Here is a 26,258-nt window from a genome sequence, read left to right on the forward strand (position 1 = left end):
CTGAGATAGCCTGGTAGGACTGCTGGCTTGGTTCCCCTCCCACCCAAGTGAGGCTGTAGGATGGGCTTCATGGTTGCTTGGAGTCTGTGATGTTACTAGACAGTTGGGACTGGATACTATACTCAGCATTAGGTGGGGCTATGAAATTAGCTTCCCTGCCCTGGTGGTACAGCAGGATGGGACACAAGGCCTGCACAGCTCATTGTTTGGGGACCTGAATCAGGCAGGAGTGTGCACTGAAGGTGCAGGCCACCAGTCTTGCTCTGCAGACAGGGAAAGTCACAGGCTGTGCTCTCTGTTCAACTGCCACTGTAAACGGGGCTGTTGGATGGGTTATGCAGTTTCCTGTGTGTTCTGGTAAAGCTCCCTGGTCAGGCAGGCTGATGTGTGTTTTCAGCAATAAGTGGGGCTACAGATGAATTTCCCTGCTCAGGCACCATGGGAGAAGCAGCTCGAAGGTCACTAACTCTGTTTGTTCACGGTCTCAAGCCAACCTGTGCCCCAGGTTCCCTGGCCAAACAGGGCCACTGGCTTTGCTCTCAGGGCAGTCAGCTCTGCCCACCTGCTTCTCAGCTCAAGTGCTGCTGGGGTATGCAGCTTCCAGGTGTTCTCGCCACCCCTCCCTATCGGGTGGGGCTCTCTGTCTCCTGCCGGGGGAGGACTGAGAAGGCCCATTTCAGGCAGCTCCCAAATCTTCCTGAACAGGCTTTCTGGTCAGTAGGGGCCAGGAGCCACAGTCTGCAGCAGTGGTGCCATGGCTCAGCTCTTCTGCCTGGGCGTGGGCAGACTGGACTCCAGGGCCAGCAGCACATCCCCTCAGGAGCCCAAGCTAGGCAAACCTGCACCCTGTTGCATTCTCTGGTCAGACTGCACCACTGACCGACCGGACTCTGTGGATGAACGGGGCTGCTGGCTGAGACAGCTGTGTGGGCTCTTCAGGCAGAACGTCGATCAAACAATACTAACCAGTCACACGGTTCCTAAGGTAACAAATGACAGAACTTACTCCACGTGGTAAACAGACATGAAAACCAAATTCTCTAGCCCTTGATGTGACATCTCATTGAAATGGTGCCCTGTGACTTTATACAGTCATACTTCAGGGATCAGGCTGGTGGTTGACCCACCCTGTCCTGGTGATGTAGTCTCTGGAGTAGTAATAAAAGGTTGTTATTTAAAAAGTTAATATGATCCAAATTCATATTTAAGAACCAGAGAGTAAATGTTGTTTCTACTTTATTAGGTGGTACACTGGTGTTAGAGAAAAGTGTGTTGTAAGTCTTAGCGTTTTTTAAATAAGGAGCAATATGAAATTCCAGGAAAAGGCAACGAAATTATTTTAACAATTTAAAATATATTACCTAAGAGAAAGTTAAAGTGAACAATAAACCTGAAAGATAAGCTTAAGTGCAGTTACAGAGCTCATCAGTTACAGAAGTATGTCTATTAACCATAATGTGTTCTATTATTAGAAATACTGAGAGTCAGGAAGGAAGGTAACAAAATATCTTAGGAAACAAAATATGCATCTGGAAGTGAAATAAGGGGAAAGGCTGAAGTGATAAGTGTGAAGAGGTCAGGGCACTTTCTGACCAGCCGCAGGCTATCAAGGAAGATTTGAATTGATAACCTCAGGTGCTGGTAGAGGTCATTGCTCTGTAGTGAATAAAACTTCTTCCACAGTCTAGAATGATTTTCAAAATGGGGAATCATTTTCCTTATACTTGTTTGATAAAAGAAATGGCTACTTCCTGTTCTTCAACACCTGAAGGAACTACAAGTTGGGCTTTTTTCTTTTCACTGCTACATTTGATAATTCTCAAGGACCTGTATCATTTGTTGGGCTACTTTGTCATGTGAAATTGCACTGTTCCCTTATTTCTGGAACGTGTTTCTGTGTGTCCTTTACTTGGGAACCCCACGGGGGACCTTCAGGCCGTGAGGAACACGGCCTCGTCAGAATCCCGGTCCTTGCCGCTGTCCTCGCTCGGCACGCACTCCCCCCCGCTGGGGGAGCGGCAGCTCAGATCCTCCACCCCGGACTCTTGGTCACTGTTGGCTGACAGGTCTGGGTCTGAGCTTTTCAGATTGTCCTGGGTTAGAATCAAAGCAGAATCTTCATCGCCCTGTGAAGGGCTCCTGGATGGAAATGATTTCATATTCCCGCTGTAATCCTGGGGAGTGTTGGCTGTGCTGCTGTCTGAGGTAGAAAACCCTGAGTGTTTGCTGGGTTCACTTTGCTTACTCTTCACTTGAGTGCGATTTAACTGGACTTTCTGAATTTTTTCCAGCCTCTAAAAAAGAAACAACAATTTCAGGGAACGATCATAAATCATGTATCTTTTTTGTATATGCATGCCTAAAGGTATTCATTACCTTCCAGCTGGGTATAATGTTAAAGAACATGGGATTTAGACGGACTTGGGTTGAAAACTAGACTTCATGACTTTGGACAAAATAATTAGATTCTGTGAGGCTTGCTTTTCTTCATCTCTAATGTAAGGATGGCACTGCCTTAGCACAAGTTTTCTATAAAATGCAGAAAACGTAGCATAGGTAGAGTACCTGGCATCCTTCTTTCTGTATCTATCTGGTTTTACATAAAGATTTTCATCCTGTGAACTCAAGATACATTTTTTTAAATGAGGAGTGAGGTGTTCATTATCTAATTTTTTAAAATTAAGATATAAGTAGCTCACCCTCTAAAGTGTACAGTTCAGTGGTTTTTAGTATATTCACAAGGGTACACAACCATTCACTACCATCTAGTTCCCTAATATTTTCATCATCCCCGAAGCAAACCAAGGAAGTGAGCCAAGCCAGATGTCTGAAACGTATTAAGTGCCTAGGTAAGTGCTCCCCTAGTGGGGGCTGTGTTTTCTTGTTACCCACTGGCTAAAAATGTGAAATGGCTCTGTTGCTACATTTCACACATCCTGAGTCATGAGAGGCTTTCCCAGAGCAGTGATCGTCACAAAATAAAGTTAACAAGAGCAAGTGTGTCTTACTTCTTCTAGGGCCTCGAGTTCTTCCTCCAGCTGCTGGGTTTCCTCCTTCACAGCCATAAGGTAATCTGTGACCGACTGTCGGGGCTGCAGTCCCTTTTCAAAGCGGTTATACATTCCACTCCAAAATCTAGAGAGGACAGCAGCGCTTCATGAAACACCAGGTCACAATCTGTACATCCACATCCTCAAGTCTTCTAAGGAATCTTTCAAACCACAGTCCCACCGTCCTAATAATAACCAAATGCAAAGCACAGGCTCAAAAAAGCCACTTTAACTTAAGGCAATAATTTCATGTTGATGTTTTCATTTTCTTGAATCAGTAGACTTCTTTTGGGGAGAATAAATTCATGAAGTCTACTTGTATAGATGGTACTGAGTTAGTAGGCACATAACATTTTTCTAAAACAGACTGTGAAGGTAGTACATGTTAACATCTTTCTTTTTTGGGCTTAAGAAAATGGCTCTTAGTTTGGAAGTCAACTTGAAAAATGAGTGTTTGTATTAACATGCAGCATCTTTCAGCCACAAAGGGAGTCTTTTAAATTTGAGAGTTTTCGCTTGTTCTTATCACTACCACCAAAAATTTATATTTGCAATAAATCCTCCCTTTTTTATTCTACACAGTAAAGCATACTGGAATGCAAATGAGAATACAGGTGCACTTTGCTTTACTGTGCTTTGTGGAGATGGCATTTTTTTACAAATTGGAGGTTTGTGGCAACCTTGTGCCAAGCAAGTCTATCAGCACAATTTCTTTAACAGCATTTGCTCATTTTGTGTCTCTGTGTCACATCTGGGTAATTCTCAGAATATTTCAAGACTTTTCAGTATTATTTTCTTTGCTATGGTGATCAGTGATCTTCGATGTTACTACTACTAGTCACTGAAGGCTCAGGTGACCGTTAGCGTTTTTTAGCCATAAAGTGTTTTTAAATTAAGGTATAGAACATGGTTACATTGTTTTTCAGACGTAATGCTGTTGCACACTTAATAGACTACTGTATAGTGTAAACATAACTTTTACATGCACTGGGAAACTAAAAAATTGATGTGACTCATTATTGCGATACTCACTCTCTGGCAGTGGTCGGGAACCATAGCCACAGTATTTCTGAAGGTAAGCTGTGTCATGATCACTACCTAAACCTGTGATTCCACATTTAACTTCTAAGGTCCTCCCTCCCTCCCTCCTTCACTTTTAAATAGACTGGAACTTACATTTTTAGGATATCATTACTACAAAATATTGACTTCTAAAGAGAATTCCACATTTAGGGGGAAAAAGAGAGAGAGAGGAGACACTGGCAAAAATGCCAGATGAGATATTTAAGCATCTTCCTTCAGTGTGTTTGCATCCAAAAAAGCCTTGAAGCTCATACACTTCAACTTCCAAATGGTAAAAAGTGCCAGAATCTTAAGTTCATAGCCATACTTGTGAAGGTCCTAGAGGTTTACATACTTGTACATGAAGTTGCATGGCGTCGTGGGGAGATGGAGGGTTCCCTGGGTCTGACTGGGATCATCTCTAAATAGAGGGTTCAGGTAGTCACCCCGATTCTTCCACAGGTGAGCCCATAAAGAGTATGTTCTTTCTTGAATTCTGTTACAAAGAAAATAAGCCTGAATACAGCTTATCTTCATTCTTACAAATAGTAGACATGTAATATTAAAGCTGGAAAGGGATCAAAAACTGTTATCTGAACATCAGGTGTCCCTGTCCTCTAGCAGGGAAATTTGCAATCTGTGTCTTCACGGTACAGCAGGAGTCTCGACTCCTCTGCTGTCCGTACTGGCCTCGGCAAGATGCTTGATCCCTCTGAGTGTCAAATAAAACCACAAGAATTTTTTTGGAATTTTTCCCCAAATAGTCGTTGGACTTTTATTATTTGCCAGGTACTATTTAAACGCTTCACATATTTTCTCTCATTTAATCCTCACTGAATTCCTATGACATTTGTCCCTTTTGCTAATCTGGCCCAACAAATCACAAAACTACCTAGGAAAACAGGTGAGCTTAAAGGATGTACTCTGCTACTTTTAAATCATTACAACTTATAGGAATTAAAGTTCCTTGGAGAAAACATTAACTAGTACCTACTGGAAAAAGTCATTTTCTTTCCATTCAGGCTCCATAAACTAGTGGAGTCTATTTTATTTGAACTGATCATTTCCAAAATTGAATCTGATATTATATATACCACACTTAAAGTCATTTTATTTTATCAAAATTAAAAAAATGTTTTCATTTGCAGCTCTAAAGTCACTTTGTGTTAAGTTTTTGACTTTATAAGAAGTCCACATTTCATCTACTTTTTCCCTCTCAATAAAAGCAATCCAGTTTTAATCTGAATAAGAGACTGACGTGAGTTTCTAATTTACTTTCCCAGTTATACAGTAGTCCACCTTTATCCATGGGATATATGTTCCAAGACCCCCAGTGGATGCCTGAAACTGGACAGTACTGAACCCTGTGTATACTGTGTTTTCCTATACATACACGCCTATGATAGTTTCATTTATAAATTAGGCATAATAAGAATATCCACAATGCCAGCATCACTACTCTTGAACTTTGGGGCCATTATTAAGTAAAATAGGGGTTACCTGAACACAAGCATTGTGTTAACCTCGACAGTCAATCAGTTAACCGAGACAGCTACTAAGTAAGTAACAGGCCATCCTGGGCAGGATGGAGAGGGGCGGCACAAGGTTTCACTGTGCTACTCAGAATGGCCCACAATTTAAAACTTACGAATCGGTTTTTTTTCTGGAATTTTCCATTTAATATTTTCGGACCACAGTTGACCTTGGATAACTGAAATTATGGAAATCGAAACCATGGATAAGGGGGACTACTGTACTTGCAATTCTTATGACAGACACCAAAGATGTCTAACTCTTTCCTTTTAAATGCAAAAATTGCTTTCTCTGACTCCAAGAAGGTTCCTTTCCATTTTCAGTACGTGAAGTCTACCTACCTGTCTGTGGACACTAGGCAGGAACTGGGCAAAATGGACTTGTACCTATCTTTGTCAGCTGATGGCATTAAACTGTTAAAGTGACGTCAGGAAAAAGAAAATAACTTTACTCTGTCAGTATAGATGTGTGGATAAAACAGTCTTCAAAACTGTGGAAGGCCATCTGAAATTCTCAGTCACAAACTCTTTCGATAAAAATTAAACACTGCAACACTTACTTGAGTTCTTGTCTCTCCTTCTGGCTGTTACATAGGAAGTTTCCAAACTGGCAGGAATAGATGTGGTGTTGAATATGAATCAAAAACCTCTCATTAAACTCAAAGGCACAGGGAAATTGTTCCATTAACTGCCAGACGCACTCAATGAACTGGTCAATAACTGGAGAGATTTCTTTGGGATCACCATCTAGGTTGCCATATCTGTGAAACAAAGTATGAGAGACATTATGGCAAGGTTTTTTGGGGTTTCTTTTTTTGTTTTGTTTTTTAACTCGAAAGCTATAAATGCAAAAACAATCATGGAAGCAACCCTAATTCCTAAACAGATCTTATCTTATAAACCTGGAATGCAGAAGAAGTGGAAAAACATAACTTTTTAAATTCTAATGTCAAGAGAAACTTTGTAGTGAAGGTCTGGGCAGAGAAGGGACATGTTGACGTTATAATTACAAAAGAAACGTGTTAGTGCTAGAGATAGAATTCAGGGAGTCTTTCCATGGAGAGAGCAACCTTTCATTCAAACGTGTGAAGTACATCAGAACTTCTGAAATAAATCTTCCACTTTAATTAGTGACCGGGGGAGAATGGGAAGAAATGCCTAAGCAACTTCAGAGTTTTTCATTTTTGCATGGTTTTGTTGGGAAGAAAAGAGGAAGAGAGATAGCTTTAAAAAAAACTGGTTCCCCAAGTTTCTAGGGATATTTCCATTTCTAGACCAGTGTTAAAACTTGTCAATAATTTATTTCCACGTGACCACAGATTCCCACATACCTTTATCTCTCTCGTATCATTGTTCTCAAGAGTACATCAGGAATCTCCTCCCTCACGTTTGTATTGATTTTTAAACGAAGACTGCCTCGTCCTTTACACTATTACGTGAATTTTAGAAAGAATCCAAAAGGGTGATTTGGGTGCCATCAAATACAGAATAACAATATAGGACCTCATCTTCTCAGACCTGGATAATCAACTTGAGGAATAGGAATGAGCAAGGATCGGTTTAGTCGTTTTTTCCAGGGTGGAAACATTAGAAACTGCCTGGAAACCTCTCAGAAGGTTTAGTCCCACTCACCTTTGGTGGCTTTAAAAAGGGGTTGCCCAGTATGTGCTTTCCTCACAAGACACATATTTATCAGCCATTTCTATATTCTTTCTGCCACAGATCCTCTACCTCAGAGATCCTAAGTGCCTATCAGACAGTCGGTGGAACCCCCAAAACTGAAAATAACAATTGATCGTAAGGTTACTTAATTGTTTGGGGGCTTTAATGTTCTCATTTGTAAAATCGAATCACTGTGCTTCCTGGGAAAGATAATTAATTATAAAAATAGAATTCCAGAAAACCACATAATAAATGCTCAACTAATGCTAAATGCAAAAACTTACAAAAATAAATATGGGCAGCTCCATACATTCAGAATTTATTTTAGGAAAACATTCAAACAAAAATGTATATCAAAATCTCTAAATTATTATCAGCATGCTGCCTAAATTTAAATTTTACCTCTAAAAGACGAGACCATACCAGCTACAACACGTAACATTCAGGGATTAGAGATACCAGAACACCAGTCAGACATTATCATCCACACTAACCAAATGAAGCCAGTAGCTTCTGTTTATTGAAAACCCAGTAGATGGGCTAGTAGGCAAGGAGGTGGGCTACTCACATATACAGTTTTAAAAGCCTTGCTATAACCCCGTGGATTAGGGAGGGTCTCCCCTTTAAACAGATGGGAGGCGAATGCTCAGGACAGATGCCCAAGGCCACACAGTAAATGCCACAGCCTGGATTTGAGGCTGGATCTGTTGGGCTCAAAGCCTGGGCTGCTGTCCTACATTAGCTCTCCAGGGATGCCTGGGACACAAATGCCACAGGATAAGCCCAATTTAACTCCCCTTGTGGAAGATCAAAGAGAAACTGTTCCACAGGCATTTCACAACGTGCAGCTTAAAATGAATGTCTGCACTTCCAAAATGGAATCATTTAGTAAATCAAATGTGTGTGGAAGGAAGGGAGAGTCCATCCTTTCTAGGTCGATTAATGAACAAGCTTCTGACTCTTCTGGAAGAACATTAGTTAGTTCTGCTCAGTAAATACCAACCATTCTTCTTTATCTGTGATACACATATTCAACAAAATTTAAACTTCCTGAATAAGATACACAAGGAAACTCTGAAAACAAGGCTATTTTCCCCCACTCAACTGAGAACTTCAGAAACAGATTATCTTTTTTATCCTGAACATTCACTACAACAGATTTAAAAATATTTCTTACCTGTGATTAAACTTATGACCAAAGGAAATCCAGTCCTTTTCAATTAATACCTACACAAGATAGAATATAAATATCATGGAGAGAAGCAAATGAAGGAAAATAAGAAACCAGCACCAATAATTCTGAAGGATTCTGAATTCAAAGGTTCTTGGAGCAGAAGTCACTCTCCTCCGTAACCTGCAAATGAACAAGCACTCACTGTCCACCCCTATACAGATGCACGTCAGAGGGCCAAGTTGAAAGCCTTCCATAGGAAAAATAAACAAGAGTGGACATATGAAAATGTAATGCCAGCACCCACAGAGTGCTTTCAGTGAGCACTGTTCATACTGCTTCATGTATGACCTCATTTCATTGTGGGGTAGGTATTATCACTCTCAGTTTAGAGAGGGGGAAACTGAAAGAGGTTAAATACTCACCGAAGATCACGCTACTGCCAATTGGATGCCACCTCGTAACTGAGCTCCAGAAACCACCACAGCCCATCCAGCCCAACTCTCAACCAACAGGCGATGCTGCTTGTCAATATAATAGCAAATACTAGCCATTTTACAAGGAACAATTAGGGATGTTCTCCAGTGATCTTCAGTATACTTTAGAAGAATTCTAGAATGATGAGGGTCTGGAACATATTAGAAGTTTCAGCCCTGCCTTGGAGTTAGGGGTAACGTGAGTTTATACTCTGAACTTGTGTGGATTAAAAAAACCAAAAAACTTTTAAATACTATAGGATAGTACCATCAATATCACCAATGCTCTGAAACAGCCAGAGCTTTTCCCTTAAAAAGAGTAAAGGGCCTCCCTGGTGGCGCAGTGGTTGAGAGTCCGCCTGCCGATGCAGGGGATACGGGTTCGTGCCCCGGTCTGGGAGGATCCCATATGCCGCAGAGCGGCTGGGCCCGTGAGCCATGGCCGCTGAGCCTGCGCATCCGGAGCCTGTGCTCCGCAACGGGAGAGGCCACAACAGTGAGAGGCCCGCGTACCGCAAAAAAAAAAAAAAAAAAAAAAAGAGTAAGGATTGGTTGAAGTTTGGCCTTGACAACTCCTAAGTTTAATGGGGAGGAATCAAAAAGAGCCAATGGTGGTGAAGGGGAGAGGCTCCCGCACCCCACTCTCCAGACAGAAATGAAGGACTCCAGCCCCTAGCCTCAGTCCAGGGGAGGGGTCTGAAGCAGAAATGTCACTCTGAAGTCTCAGTGCTGTCACAGGTGATAGGAAGTTCTCTGACACATTCACAACAAAAGGAAAGAAAAAGCCCAAGAGTGGAAACCTGCCACTTCTCTCTTGTCCCCAGAGTGTCAGCTGATAATACTCGATAACGGAGACCTAGCAGTAGAGCTATCCCCTCAGGCTTCCTGGCTCAGCATCTATCCCAAGCATGGATTCAGGATCCTCTGAAGCACTTTCTACCAAATCATAGTTCAAGAGGCAGGAACCAGGTAATCTCCCAGCCGCTAGGAAGTCCCTGCAGTCACTTTAAGATTTTGGTTGTGGCTTAGCCAAAGCTTCACCCTTCCAGGCAACTAACACAAATATTCTGCAGTTAGAAGCAACATGTCAAGTTTTGATGCACATCTAAAAGGTGCAAAATCTAGGAGAGGATGTACCCATAATTTCAGCAAAGAATGCAAAAACATTGTAAAGTTTTCATTATTCTCATCCAGAGTTGTGACGGACAATTTAAAATATAAAAGCAGTAAGTGAAAACACTTTTCCTATACAAAGTTTTTTCTCCAAATATTTTTTCTGGAAAGTGTTTTCTGTTTTATAGTCATGTTACCTCAAACTTGAAAATATATATCAAACTTGAAATATATTTATACAAATGATGTATAAAACTATTTTACAAACTGCTAAACATATTTTATATTTGCCCCCAAATTCACCTTTAATAGCATTGATTTGAATTGGTTCCAAAATCCCAGAAATTCACCTTCTTATTCCAAGCCTATTTCACCTTTTTCCCTTTAATTAATCATGCTGATCTACTAAGAGAAAAATAATGTTGATGAGGAGGGGGAAAGTTGCCAATAGTTGTCAGAAGAGAGGTCCATTCTGTCCAGGCACTGCGTGCATGGGACAGTGGCCAGGCGGCCACACTCACCATGAAGCCCTTCAGAGTCCGGTAGTGAGGGTCCAGCAGGAGGCTGGCCACCGAGCACACCTGAGCAGTCCTGTCCCAGCCATCGGAACAATGAACAAGCACACTTGCCCCTTCCTCTGAAACTGCCTGAAAAACAGGATGGGCAAAGGATGGCTATCAACAGGAAAAATCATCAGAATTAGCTTTGGCTTTGTACTCGCAGAAAGAATCAAAAAAAGATTTACAGGCAAAAAATCAATACCAAAACCTGTTCCTTCATTTACTGAGTGTTCACGCCCCCGTGTAGTTAGGGCGGAGCCAAGGAGAGGTTTGGTGCCGGTAATGGAAGCGTCACTTCCCTTCCCTTATATCCAGGGCCATGAGCCCGGCTTCTGTACCACATACAAGCAGGCTTCCTGTGTGAACGTCTCCTAGCCCACCCTCAACCCTCTCTTCCTCCCAGCCGGGTTTCCACTTTAAGCCTTTCCAAATGAAATTCTGGAGCTGCTGCTGGCTGCAATCATTTTCAAAAAGGAAAAGACAAAAATTATAAATTGTAAAACTATGAAATTAGAGATAAAAGGATAAGAGCCAAGTAAAAGTGCCCAGCAGTGAATAAATATTTGTTAAATAAATGAATTATCAAATAAAGGGGAGCATACCATGTCATCAGAAAAGATACGGTTGTCTTTAGGTATAAATCTGAGGGGAATTTATTTTAAAAAAAAAACGCACTGAACAAACAAAATAGACAATGCATTCAAAAGCAGCTTATATGAAAGTTGCAGCAAAATCTTCCTCTGGCAGAACAGAATCTACCTGCCAGGTTCAGGAGCATGACTTGCTTCTGCCATCACTGAAAAGGGGGAGCTGTTTGCTAAGGTGTAAGTTTCAGGCCTCGGTCACTCAAGTGACTCACACTTGGATGTACCCTCCTATAGAACATTCTTTCCTCCACCCAGGACCAAGCCTAACTGAAGAGAGACCATTCTGAAAGTATTTTACCACTTGATCGCCTTGATGATACACCGTCCACTGAACGCCATCCTCTCTTTCACAAAATCCCATCTTCAGAGGGCCAACTTCATGGAGGTCTGCAGAGCCAGCTCCCCATTTGGTATCCCCCCGTTTAGTATAGAGGAGCTCCCGCGAGGGAACAAGGTCTCCATTCTGAAGTCAGAGCACACTGGCTGCTCTGACTCACAATTTATGTTCTCCGCATTCGCATACCTTTGCAATGAAGACTCCTGCATCCATGATGGCCTTAATATGCCTCAGCCAGCCAGAGTTCTCCAGTCCCCAAAGAAAGTCACTCATGGAGGGAGACTTAAGTTCACACACTGCAAGATAAATTGTGTTACAGAGACAAAATACAGAAAATCTCTCATTTTACATGTGATCGTATTTGCAAGCAGTTCGTTAATGATTCCTTCACTGTAGTGTTTTCTGGAAGACTTGACTCAAGATAAATGCCCACGCTTACTCTTTCTACTGAACGGTTCCAAGTAAGGCTTTTCTATCTTCTTGGGTCACAGAGGACACTGCATCTGGTTAGGAGTATTATATTAGTAAAGTTTAAACCCTAATCAATGAAAATCATTGACTGTTACCATAGTAAAAATAAGAGAAGATGTATTTATTCTTCCAGCAAAGATATTCAAAATGTGCCACCGAGAAGCACTTGAGTAAGAGCGCCCTGGAAGAAAAGACTCCTACAACGAACTCCAGCACTTTCCCAACTAGAACTCCATCATCCAAGCACCTCAGTTGCGGACTGCCATAAAAATACAAAACAGAGCTGTCCCAGAAGTCTTAAATGGAAATGATCGAACTCCTGCTACCAACAGTCCAACCCAAAGGGAGTAAAGTGTGTGAACTTAAATATGAGACCCTGCCCTTCTGAATGCTTCTAGAGCATCAGGTTAGGGGTTTTCCCTTTGGTTGAAAATGAAGATAATCCAGGATTCCAATGATACCTATATTTTACAAAACTAAGGCAGGTGTGTAAACACTTCTATAATATTATCACAAACAATTTCATCTCGAGAGCTTATCTTTTAGTTAAGCATGAAAGAACTTTAGGGCTCAGCGTTCTGACTACACATCACAAATACGACATTCCAAAGTTCATGGGGTTCATATATAAAGCCCTTTTGAGGAATCATATAAATTAATCAATGAAAATTAAACAATGTTCCATAGATTTTGTTTGTTTAAAGTGTTTCTCTGGGCCTTGATTTCTTCACGTTTAAAACAGGGAAGGTGTACTAAATTCTATCTAAGTGCCCTTCCAACTCTAAACTCCCAGATTCAACTTTAAGTCTATGAAAGCATTGCGCATTTGCAGTACATAGTTAACAGTTAACAACGTTTAATTTATCAAATGCCCTTCCCTCAAATATGCCAGATAACAGAGGGTTCACTCGTATTTCCCGCAACGTAAGAGCCACGCAAAAAAAGCACAAGTAGTTAAATTCTGAGTCACAGACGGCAGCAGTGAGGAAGAAAATAACACCGAGATTCCCAGCTTTTAAGGCCCTTCTTAAGAAAAAAACGTATTATGAATATGTTCAGGCAAGAGTCCAAACTCTTCCAAAAGCTTGCCCTGAGCTGGAAGCCCAGCTGGAGAACTGAGTTCTCTCCAGCACTGCCCGGGTTCAGGACACTGTCCCTTTGAGGTCACAGTGCTGCTGGCTCCCCACCAGCAGCGATTTAGATTGTTCCAGGAAGATTATTAACCTGATTTGCAGTCTTCAAACGTTTTTGCACGTGTGCCCCTCCACTGATTTTTAAAACTATGTACCCTCTCAGGCACCCTGGAATAACGCACCATAATAAGGCTGAAGGTGTGTTCGCCGTCTGTAAGGTGGCAAAAGGGCAGTTCGTTAGGGGAGGTGGGAAAGGACGGCTGGTTCACACCTGGACGGAGGAGCATCTCTAAGGCAGGAGAGGCAGTTTTAGGGAGGACCATGTGCGGAAGTCAGTGCCATAAAGCAATCCAGCCAGGGCGCCCCTGGGAAACTCTTCCCGTGACCTCGGGGTGTATGTACTCAGTGTGAAGACAGACGCTGAATCTGCTGCAACTGAAAAATGCCAGCCCTGGTGAGAAACTGGGCCGGGCGTGCCTCTGCCCTCGGGGAGGTGGACGGGGACGGGCTGGCCGCAGTGCTGCCCAGGGCCTCCGTGCAGTGCACGTGACGCAATCCCCGCACCCTCTGTGCTGCGGCCTCTCCCGCGGGCGCCTGCTGTTTGGGCTTTCTGTCCAACCCCGGCCGTGACCCAGACCGTTCAGCTTAATCCTAAAATACACACATTCCACCACGTACAGTCTCTGGACCCACTGAGTCCTTTAAATCTTCCGCAGATAAGACTGACTTGCAAACAGTTTTTTGTTTGTTTGTGGGGGTTTTTTTTCCACTGAACTAGCCCAAATTTCTGGTGGTCATGATCGGGCTCAGGGCTAGCTGGCATCCTCCTTCATTTCAAAAAGTCCAGGGAGCTAGAGGGATATCTTGGCATCCAAGCTCTGAAGCTCAGTCCAAGGACAAATGATCCCTTTTGCCTTCTCTTCCCACCAGGTATGGAAATGACAGCAAGTTTAAAAATACAGACGCCAGGCTCTCCAGCTGACTGGGAGGTGGCCTGTGCCAGTGGCAACAGGGGACCGGCCAGCTCACAGAACAAGGCCCTAAAAGGTGCTGTGGAGAGGATGCCCAGGCCACCCTCTTCACTGGCTCACGGCCCAGGGGACCAGCTGCCGCATCTCTCCCAGGTCAGCTCCTTTCCTTCCACACGGAGGATGGCTCCTTGTTTAACACATCTGCTTTCAGGAACATTAAAACTGGTTGCATTCACTAAAATAGCCTCCCGAGGTTTCACGCAAGTTAACGGCTGAGAGTTTCCCCTCACGTGCTGAGTGGCGATGGTTAAGAGCAATCAGCCCACAGGTGATTAATACACATGGACAGATGGGGGTACACTTGAGACTCCCAAGAATTAGCGCCTTGATTTTTAAATATAAAACTGGTGGTTTGTTTGGATAAACTCAGGATAAGGCAGAAATACTGATCGGTTCACCCCTGTTGCCAAAGCTGAACCAATATTTACAAACCATTTTGCTGAACAAAGTTCATTTCAGCTGACCTCAGAGGCATCAGCCACAGATCACAGAGAACCAGACTTATTACACTAACCTGGAGTTTAATGCCTGGGTCTAGTGACAGTTGTTTTACATAACAGGGCAACTATATCCCACAAACACATAAAAACAACACTTAAAAAAAGATCGATAATTATGGCACCTGAGGAAATAGGAAATTTGTTTGGAAGAAAACTAACCTCCCATGATCTTCCTCAGCTATTTCCTATACCAAGCTCATTTCTTCCTACACAGTGACTGGATGGGGATCAGTGAGGGTGCAAAGTCTCCATCTGAGCCCTGTGGGACTGGTCTTTCTTGTGTCTAAGATCTAAGGTTGGAAGGTACATGGCCCTCACTTACTTGCCAGCCAGACACATACCTGAGCTCTCCTAATGTCTGATTTGTCTCCTTCCCATTTTGGAGTCAAAAACCCAAGCCCAATGAAACGGCCTTCAAAGAACTGGCAAAATGATGGTAATTTCCCTCAACTGAACATCCCAGCAGGTGATGCCATTTAAAGAGGACTTAATTATGGCCTGTCCAACAGAAGTGTTTGGTAAAGCCTGCCCTGTGGTCTCCCTTTTTTACTTAGAGCCCACCCTGGTGACAGAATCAACTCTGCAGTGAAGTGTACTCAGTCTACTACTGTCAGTGCTGCTCTCCTCCCCCACTCCCCTGCCAACTGACAGGGACCCTCTTTATAGAGGCCTTTACATTAATTGGAGAGATCTGTATATTAGCTTCTCTGTATATTACTGGACACCAATAAGATTCCAGCTTTGTTTATGATGCTATTTTCTGGAATCTCCACACAATTAACAATGACATGAAAACCTTTTTTTTTTTTTTTTTTTTTTTTGCGGTACGCGGGCCTCTCACTGTTGTGGCCTCTCCCGTTGCGGAGCACAGGCTCCGGACGCGCAGGCTCAGCAGCTCCACGGCATGTGGGATCCTCCCGGACCAGGGCACGATCCCGTGTCCCCTGCATCGGCAGGCGGACTCTCAACCACTGCACCACTAGGGAAGCCCAAAAGCCATTTTTGAATAGCCTTCTCCTCCTCTAAAGAATTCGATGCTAATATAAAATGGTAAGTTGCGATCCAGCCTAAATTCTGTACACCTGTGCTAGCACTGCTTGCATTAGCAGCATACATAACTATATGCAAACACACATGAGCATGAATATGTGTCTGTGTCGAGCTACTAATAAACATGTATGTGTGTAAATGCATGTATACACACACACATTCCAGTAATACTAATTACCATTGACCTAAAGAAAATCAAGCAGCTGGTTCACAAAAGACTGCCCTATTAGCATTTATTAGCTTTGCATATGAGTTTTGTGTCTAAAGACACAATTTGCCACAAATAAATTTTAAAATATATATGCCCATTTATGTTACATTTACCATATATAAGGCTTGGGAGCTGGTCATTTTCTCTCAGTGAACAGGAACTCAACCAAAGACAGGGCTTAAGGAATGAGCAAGTCTAAATAGGAAACGTAAGGCAGATGAAAATAGAAAAGTCTAGTCTGCGAGAAGGAAGGGGTGCTGAGAGCCTGTGAAGTCGGGGTGGATGGAAGATATTAGTGGTAAATGCTGGAGAGAAGGCCGAGAATCATGTGAGATTAAGATGTTGGCAGCAAATAACAGAAGTGGTGAAATAAGCAGTACACGTAGCTGGGGACGTAAGTGGAAAAGCATTCCACGCTCATCACACCGGCTGAGCAAAGCTGCAGGACCAATGCACCCATCGAATCTGAGGCCACATTGTCACTGGCAAGCAGATACTGAATTGCCCCATCCCACCTGCAGCCTTGTGGAAAAACTGCTCACCTTGTGGCTAATATGAGTCATGTCTATCTTTAGTTTTATGGGAGACATGTTCTTCTATAAGTGCTCCTTTTGTAAATGTCCTAGTTATCCAAAAACTAGCTGTCATGATTAATAAAATGAAAACAATAATTCTGAGGGTGAAATTTTTTGATCTTTGAATTGTCCCAAGGAACATCAAGATACAGCATAATTAGAATAAAAAATAGCCATTCTTCTCCCATTAAACCTTTGTTTTCTCTTGTCCTCTCCTTTGCTAAAATCACCTAGAGATGAAATCTTTGGCTTTGACATCCAATTAAAACATTCAACCATCTGATCTACCCAAGGACAGCCCTCAGGAAGATCACTTATGAGAAAGTATCATCTTCTCTTCCCACCAGGATTTTCTGCCCTACATCAAGATCAGTAACGTCACTTTGTAGTAATAAATAAAGCCTTTTTCTATGCAATGCCCAGCGTACAGAAAACTCTCAAGAACTGTCTGATGTACAGATGACTGTCTAAAATAACTATGTAGCTCCCAGTGACTTCCTCTACATCCATTATCCACCTTGCAGCGTATATTTACTCCCAATTTTCAGATTAGCAAGTGTGGCTTAAAGAGTTTACTAAGTTGGGCTTCCCTGGTGGCGCAGTGGTTGGGAGTCCGCCTGCCGATGCAGGGGACACGGGTTCGTGCCCCAGTCCGGGAAGATCCCACATGCCGCAGAGCGGCTGGGCCCGTGAGCCATGGCCGCTGAGCCTGCGCGTCCGGAGCCTGTGCTCTGCAGCGGGAGAGGCCACAACAGTGAGAGGCCCGCGAACCTCAAAAAAAAAAAAAAGAGTTTACTAAGTCATCCATGGTTACTCGGCCAGCAAATAACTGAGCTGGAGTCCTGGCCACAGCACACATGCCCCAAAGCTCACGCTCCTTCCTCTCTACCTCAGTGCTTAGAGCATTAGATATCAGTCTAGATCGGGCGACACCATCCAGCCACATTTTACATCCTCTTACAACACAGAGAGAGCCAGGTACACACTCTTGATGCGTTTCTCTCTTCCAAGTGACCATGAATTGTTAACTAGTGGAGCCTGACAAGGAGACCTGTTGCTCTAGCAGAACGCTTATTTAAAAACCTTACCGCTAGGTGGGGCTATCCAGTTCACTTTAATGGGAAAGTAGGTTTTCTTTTTTTTTTTTTTTTTTTTGCGGTACGCGGGCCTCTCACTGTTGTGGCCTCTCCCGTTGCGGAGCACAGGCTCCTGACGCGCAGGCTCAGCGGCCATGGCTCACAGGCCCAGCCGCTCCGCGGCATGTGGGATCTTCCCGGACTGGGGCACGAACCCGTGTCCCCTGCATCGGCAGGCGGACTGTCAACCACTGCGCCACCAGGGAAGCCCGGAAAGTAGGTTTCCTGTGTGGAAACCCATGCCACACTGCTAAATTTTGAGGGAGTGTGACCAGATTTTCAGCCAGGTCTTATTGGCTGTCTCGTCTAATAGGTTAGTAATCTCAGGAAATTAATAATGGGGAAAGTCAGAAGATCGAGAACTGAAAAAAGATCAACCTTTATAGTTTTTCATTAGCTCACAGCTGGTAGAACCTCACAGCATAAACTTGTAGGCCATGTTACAGGAAATACTCACTTTGAAATGAAAAACTTAAAAGTGACTATAAAGGGTTGAACTCTTCCATTTCTTCCAGGCTTCCTTAGCCATCACCACATAAAATAATGAGGGGAGGAAGAAAGAATCAAATAAAAAGGACACTGGGACTGAGAGTTACAGCCTTACCTCTGAGCAGAGAAAAAGACTTCGTGGGAACCTCGGAGCCAGGTGTGTTAGGGACTGTCCTCTTCTAGACCTTGGTGCACCCGAGAGCACCGGGCGGGGACGCCAGAGCAGGGAGTCGTCACACGAGCACAGCACCCACGTCCGTGCTGCCTCCCATGACACACTCGAAGTTCTCTGCTTTTACCTGTCCCTTCTGCACCCAGCAAAGGTTCTGAACGATCGGGCCTCACAACCTTCACACGCAAGCACAGGTCACATATCTCTGGGGCCACCTGACTTTACCACAAAACTTTCGCCATCATCACTGTCCCCAATTCTAGGGGACACGATAAAAGTGGTTACCTCTCGGGGCCTGCTAAAAAGATTCCAATCTTTTCAGTTGAATCTTACAAACAGCCCTTCAGTATAGTATTGTCCAAACTGCTGATGGGCACCGGGCCTTTGTTCCTGTGCTCTGGACCTGCTCCCATCTGATTGGCTGTCAGGCTGAGGTTTGTATCTCTGTCAGACAACTTGCTGAGAAAACACCCACCAGGCCCGGCATGGGGTTTATTAAATTATTTTTGATGAACTTGTGCTGAGTGGACACAGACCGTATCACAGGGCAAGCACTTCCATGCCTCTGAAACTGTGCTTACTCCACGTCTCTTGAATGAAAAAATTAAGAAAAGTCACCCATAAGAAAGCAGGGGACCTATCAAATACCTGCCTAGCTGCCTGAATTAATCTACAGCCCATTAGCTTATCCATTGTACGCAGTACTTATTTTAAACTACAGTACTGCTTCCCAAGAAAAAGCACAATGCACCTTATACTGGAAAGCACTTTACAGTTTGCAAGGAATCTTTTTTAACAAATCTGTGAGTTAGACAGCAATGATATATTGCTAACATTGTTTTACAAATACAGGAAATGAGGTTTGTTCATGTTTACTCAGAGACTAAGGCAAGAACCCAAATCCAGATCTTCAGACACTTAGGCCAGGGCACTTTCTACCCAAGCCACCACCTAGAGAGACTGTAAAGCAAAGTGGTTAAGAGTATGGTGTCTGGGACTTCCCTGGTGGCACAGTGGTTAAGAATCCACCTGCCTATGCAGGGGACACAGGTTCGAGACCTGGCCCGGGAAGATCCCACATGCCGCAGAGCAGCTAAGCCCGTGCACCACAACTACTGAGCCTGCGCTCTACAGCCCATGAGCCACAACTACTGAGCCCACATGCCACAACTACTGAAGCCCGTGCACCTAGAGCCCGGGGTCCACAACAAGAGAAGCCACTGCAATGAGAAGCCCGTGCACCGCAACAAAGAGTAGCCCCCGCTCACCGCAACTACAGAAAGCCCGCGCACAGCAATGAAGACCCAATGCAGCCAAAAATAAATAAGTATAGGGCTTCCCTGGTGGCGCAGTGGTTGAGAGTCCGCCTGCCAATGCAGGGGACACGGGTTCGTGCCCCGGTCCAGGAAGATCCCACATGCCGCGGAGCGGCTGGGCCCGTGAGCCATGGCCGCTGAGCCTGCGTGTCCGGAGCCTGTGCTCCACAACAGGAGAGGCCACAACAGTGAGAGGCCCACGTACAGAAGAAAAAAAAAAAAACAGGCATTATATGTCTTTCTTTTTTTAAACCATATTTTGGATTAGTCCCTAAGGGGAATTAATCTGGTAAAAATATGTATCTCAGAACAAAATATATTAGGTATCTCTTGCCAATTCCAATGATACTAGAAATATTTAAAGTACTAGTTTTACCATTCTTTTCAGCATTGAATATTTTAATGTATTTAATTTTATTTAAATTAAAATTTTTTAAGTGAAAAATGGTACTTTGAGGTTTTAACTACATTTCTTTAATTATCAGAGCAAGTTTAAATGTTTTTCTGTTTGTTTCAACTTATTTTTCTTTAAAGAATTATCTTAGATTGAGCTGCCTAACTTCACTGAGACACTTTCTTCATCTATAAAGTGCAGATAATATTACGTACAGCACACTATTGCTGTGAAATCAAATACAGGCAGACCTCATTTTACTGTACTTCACAGATACTGTGTTTTTTATAGGTTGAAGGTCTGTGGCAACCCTGCACCGAGCAAGTCTATCGGCACCATTTTCCCAAGAACATTTGCTCACTTCATACCTCTGTACCACATTTTGGTAATTCTCGAAATATTTCAAACCCTCCACCAGTGAAAAGATTACAACTCTCTGAAAGCTCAGATGATGGTTACGTCTTTTAAGCAATAAAATATTTTTAAATTAAGGTACGTACAGTGCTTTCTTAGACATAATGCTGTTGCACACTGAATAGACTACAGGATAGGGTAAACATAACTTTCACATGCACTGGGAAACCAAAAAATCCGTGGGACTCACTCTACAGCGATATTCATTTTACTGAGGTGGTCTGGAACTGAACCTGCGATTTCTTCAAGGTCTGCCCATTCATGAATCATTTAAGTAAAAATCCTGAGGAAGCCTGGCACGTAGCAGGTGCTCTGGTTTTAGTTAAATGCACAAATCAATGAATAAGGGGTCAGAACTACAGAACTGTAGTTATACAGAGCTACACCGTGGCCAACAATAGTAATCTAAGATTCATGTAGAATCCAGGCACGCCGCAACTAGTGGTGGGGAGAAAGGTCAGTTCTCTGGGCAACATACAAAAGGTGGAGCATGTTGCCTGAAAAACAGGAAGGTGTCACTGCCATCATGTCTTTCCCATAAACAGCCGCCTACCTTGAAAACAGGTATTTATTTACGAAGAGGCGCAATAGTGCGGCTCAGTCTCCAAGGCCGGATGCGAGGTGACTCCATGTGCTCCTCTCCCCCTCCCTCTCACTGATTTCCTCCCCCCAAATCGAGGATGCTCTAGGAGGTTTTTATCTCCACATCTGGTAACAATTTCCTCAGCCACGGAAAGAGCCTATTCCAGGTTCTTCTACTGCCTGTTTCAACAACAACAAAAGAAAGAAAATATAGGGCATCCTTTTATTATTTGAGGGAAAAACCATTATTTATATGATCAAGAGGAAAGGCTCTGTGGAAAGCACTTAATAAATCACACAACTGCTACATAACTGAAAGGCTTCATTATTATCTCACTGGGAGGTGTGAATGCCACAAAATAGTTTGGTTTAGAACTTAGAAACCAAAGTTAACATGCAATCAATCAGCTCCATAAAAGGACCTACACTGGATGTGAACTTGGTCCTAGATTTCAGTTTCTGATGAAATATCCTGCAGCTCTTGCTCACAGACAGGGCTATTCTGGGCCAGAATGCAAACAATTTTTCACTTCTGTTATTCAGAATCTCTCCTGATAATATCAATATCCCTGATAAGAGAAATTTTGAAAAAAAATAATACTCATGAAGGAAATGCATTATTCCGCTTCCTACCAAGTGACCAGCAGTACAAACCTTCCGATCTCTTTGATGCCAAGAAAGCTGTTTGAAGGATAAAAGCCTCAAAAGGTGGGTGTGATTCCATCAGTTCATCAGCTGAGCTTCCACGAGCAGTTTATAATTTACTTGGTAAAAACAGATAGTCAAACATTGGTCAAGTCCCCTGAAAGGCATCCAGAAAGTTGTCCTTGCTTATTTCACTGACACAGAGCTGAAAAAGTGATGCAGAAGAACCATGATCCCTTATGAAACACAGGCTGCCCTCCCTCTGGAACTCGGTCAGTTTGCTGGTCCTTTAGAAAGAGCGAGTCAGACCAAAGGCATTATGAGGGCAGGAGACATGGTTCCTAATAAGAAACCAAGTAAATGCTGATTTTAAAACAAAGCCAAATCGCCATGTTACAAGTGCTCCTGGGAGCCATCTTCTGCATAGAAGAAAATATATATTCTCAAAAGTCAGCTTATGAAGTTACTAAATGAAAAATATAAAGCATGCAAATGTTTTTAATGATTCTGATACTGAACACTCTTCACACTAAAACTAGACTGCCCGTTCACTTACAGTACCAAGCTAGTCCAGTTTTTCAATGTCTAAAAAGCACAGCTTATAGCAGGGAGAGCCATATCGCCCATGGTAATCTCCCAAAGTTTACGAAGTTCAATGCCCAAGGCACCCTCCTGTCACCTGAGACACGGCAAATTTCACGTGGAGGTAAGATGGAGATAGATAGCTCTGGGGCCGTTCTTTTTTTTTATTAAGATGCAGGAAGAGGTTTCATCTAACCATTCAAACCCTCCATTTTAAACTATTTGCAATCGGGGCATCAAAGTGTGGACTCGCAGACTGTCAGGACTGGATGGGTCCACAGAAATTATTAGTTCAGTCCTCTCCATTTACAGCAGGTAACAGAGCCCCAAAGAAGGCACATGACGTGTTCAAAGTCTCATGACTGAGATGGCCCCGGGAATCCAGGAAGGAGAATGGAAATCAGGCTTGTCTGTGACCCTCAAGTTCCTCCAGCCCCACCGCTAGCTTCTCACTACATCCTGCTCTGATTAAGCACTGAAATGTGTATCCCGAGAAAAAGGGAATGCGGCACTTTCTTTGTCCCTCTTCACGACAGACCCCGCATTTCCGGTTCAGACCGGCCTGCCCACTTCCCTGGCACACAGCGCCGCCTCCCCAGGGCTTCCCCCCAGAAATGCGAGCCCAGCAGTTACAGCCTCCCCTGGTCCAGAGGCACAAAGCCCTGGGTTATGCATCCTCTTTCTCTTCAGTTCCCACAAGAGGGAGAAGTGGTGGACATAACAACAGACACCTCCTTGGGCCCTGACAATCGCCAAGAGCATAAGCAGTAAACGAAGCTGGTTTTGCTTGGAATATATGATTTCTGGCAATTAGTTTACGGCTGGTGTGGCCACATGAATAATTCCTCTATGTTGCATAACCCAGCTTTGCGACTTCCTCTCCCCGTGAGTACAGAAGCCTGGGCGTACGCGTCTCGTGGTGCTCGCTGGGTGGGGTAGGTGGAGGGGGTGCACTGCAGCAGTTGCTGCTGATGGAAGGGAGAACCAGGACCCCCCAACATCCTTCTAATGGCCATTCAGCCGCTCGGATTCAGTTTATGAACCTCATGTCCGCACGTGAACAGCTGGCGGTTGCTTTCGATGTAGGACTGCTTTATCTCCAAATGGTCTTGAATATGGGTCGAACTACTTTTATGAGAGAGAAAGAAAAAATATCCCCGTGCACTTTTATCTTAGGTGTCAGGTACCACCGGAGACAGCCTGGCAGCTAATGCCACGTGACAAAACCACTCCACGATGACACAAAAAAAGAAGAGAAAAACTGTTCAATGTTTAAAGAGTCCCTGCATTTTGATATTCTTCCCAACTGAACCCACCCTTGCCAACAACATCACAGTAAAGCACAATTTTCACATCAAGAGACCATCTTATTCCATCTTGGCATTAAAACATTTAACTGCATTTTTTAAATGCCGTGCATTAAGGAAATGGTTTACCTTCCAGCATTTTTTGCAGACTGTTCCTCATGACATGGATGTTCTCTATCCCGATAAACTGAAACTTGATATTGGAATAATTGTCTTCGTTCTCATAGCCTTTCCCTGCAGCACGATTTGCCATCGCATTAAGCTGCAGTGGGCAGCAAAACAGAACAGTCACCAGTGATATTCATGAAACAATCACAACACTTCACGGCTCTCCGTAAGAACATTCAACATGATGTGCAGAAACATGCTTTAAATCCCGGGAACATTGTGCTGGGCTAGGTAGCTACGGACACTCGTGCTGAGCTTACATTCAACAACATCAGTTTGTTGATGTGGCAACGCTTTCTGAGCTGGAGACATCCTACAGATAAGCCCCCTTGGAGACGTTCCCTGTCAGAGATGCCAAATCCAAGCCAAGTCGCCCCAATTTAATACCAATCATGACAGCCTTAGGTTGGCAGGAGAATATCAGCGGATACAGTTGGCAACATAAAGCTCTGTAACTTAAATTATTATATCTTCCAGTATTAGAATGCCAATAAACACATCAATGTATAGGAATAGTTACGTCATTCTCATTGGCCTGCAAGAATCCCTCAGGCACCCAATTCATCCTTGAGCAGGAAACGCTGAACGAAACAGAGAGAGGGCAAGCAGGTGCTCAGCCTCCAGAGACATTTCCTCTGGCCACCTTATTTAAATCTCCAGAGAGGATTTTTTTCTATCATTTCTATCATTTTCCATCATTTTTTTTCTATTTCATTATCATAATTTCATATATAAAAAGTCACGGTTCCTAGTGCAAACTGGGTTAAATGGTAATGGACTTTGAAGAAGAAATTTATGATATGCAAACTTCTGCCTTATTCCTGTGTAACTAAAATCAAGAAGGGGACAAGTCCTGCCTTAGCTGAGAAATACCCAGATTTCTAGAATGAATGTATTATTGTGAACGCTCCATTCTTGCTGTCCAGCTAAGCGGGTCATCACATCCTAGACATCAATATTCACTGACCATTCTCTTCCTCTGCCCACAAAGGGCAGAGAACTCACTACCAAAAAAATATCAGTTTTTAGGACCACAAGGCAGCACTCGGGGGATATTCATACTTTTCAAAAATCTAAGCTTAAAAAGCCAAGTTAAGTTAAAAGCATACATATTTGTTGACCCAGATTTCCTATGTGTGAGAATCTGACACTATTAAAATACCAGCACATAAAGACAGATGTCCAAGGATGTTTACTGCAATCTTTTTTTTTTTTATAATAGTTGAGAGTAAAAAAACGGAAAACCTATGAATATCTCCATAGGGCCATGATTGGATGAATTATGGTATATTCATACCCTGGACTTCTAATAGGCTCAAGTAGAGTCACAGAGATAGACAGATATATAGATGTCTAGATATTGCGGGGGGAGGGAGGGAGGAGGGGAGGGAGGGAGGAGATGAGGGAGGGGAGAAGAGAGGAGATACTGGGCCATGACACGTGACGTGAAAAGAGTAAGCTCCGGAATAATATTCATACAATTATCGCATTTTTTGTAAAACAAGCCGACCTACAGACATGCATTTACGTTTATGCGTGCTGGGGTAAGCAGAATACAGATGGATGGAAGGCTATACCAATTTCGCAGCTGTTGCAGCAGACAGACAGAGGCGGCACATGTGGGGAGCGGCTGCCAATACTACTCCGGATGCTCCTCCAGCCTTTGTTACAAACCAGATATAGTGGGTTTGTAATTTAAATAACAGGAAAAAAAAACATATGGCAGGCCCCTCACTTTCCTGCTCCGTGATTCAGCTCACGTGACATCAGCTGGGGCACGCCCCACTGCCCTGTTTCCCATTTATGAAAAGATCATCCCCTTTCTCCCAGGCATGGTATGAGAAGGATAAAGGGTTTGGCCTCAATAAAGAAAAAAATATAAAAATAGTGTTATTTTAAAGACAATTGATGTTCATGCTTTAAATTTTTTAAATATTTTAAGAGGAAAATTTTTCTAAAATTACCTATAGACATTGTTCTTTTGAAACATACTATTATAAAAATATCACTGGTTTGTATAATTATTTTCCAAAGTTGCTGGCTTATTCTTTACAAGCTTCATAAATAAAATGGTTAATAGGATACGTGCAAGTACCTTTATGTTACATGAACCTTATGTTTATTCTGTATCTTGAATAATTCAAGTTAAGCCTTCTCACCACATACCATACTCTTTTTAAACAGTGCAGTGAATAAAAACCAAAACACTATTATTACTTTAATCTATAATTAGGACCCTATGTTCACATTTTTTAGTAGTTGATTACCTATGACCTGGTAGAATTTATCGATGGCCTTCTTTAAAAGCAAAGGAGCCACACAAGATGGCCTCTTAAAAGTCAACGGTACTTCTCATAATGAACAGAAGGTGGCAATATTTAATTTACCATCCAAAGTGTACTTTCTCAAGGTTTCCACATATTTTACAGGCCCTGTCAGGATAATGGGGCACCAGCTGACCCTTCAAAGCAG

General features: G+C 43.1%; 1 protein-coding gene across 1 annotated transcript in view; it reads right to left on the bottom strand.

The window, feature by feature from the left end:
* Nucleotides 1-1,931: 1,931 nt before the first annotated feature.
* MTMR7 (myotubularin related protein 7) overlaps nt 1,932-26,258 on the bottom strand; it is a gene marked incomplete at both ends in the record, with an annotated part of 94,201 nt that continues 69,874 nt past the window's right edge. The window contains 8 exons of the mRNA XM_079726848.1: nt 1,932-2,294; nt 3,009-3,135; nt 4,468-4,608; nt 6,205-6,405; nt 8,484-8,533; nt 10,588-10,713; nt 11,797-11,906; nt 23,748-23,880. Coding sequence (XP_079582974.1) covers nt 1,932-2,294; nt 3,009-3,135; nt 4,468-4,608; nt 6,205-6,405; nt 8,484-8,533; nt 10,588-10,713; nt 11,797-11,906; nt 23,748-23,880 — 1,251 coding nt within the window. The remainder of the gene's footprint in view (nt 2,295-3,008; nt 3,136-4,467; nt 4,609-6,204; nt 6,406-8,483; nt 8,534-10,587; nt 10,714-11,796; nt 11,907-23,747; nt 23,881-26,258) is intronic.

The sequence above is a fragment of the Hyperoodon ampullatus genome (genome assembly GCF_949752795.1).
Source record: "Hyperoodon ampullatus genome assembly, chromosome: 20".
In the NCBI taxonomy this organism is placed as follows: Eukaryota; Metazoa; Chordata; class Mammalia; order Artiodactyla; family Ziphiidae; genus Hyperoodon; species Hyperoodon ampullatus.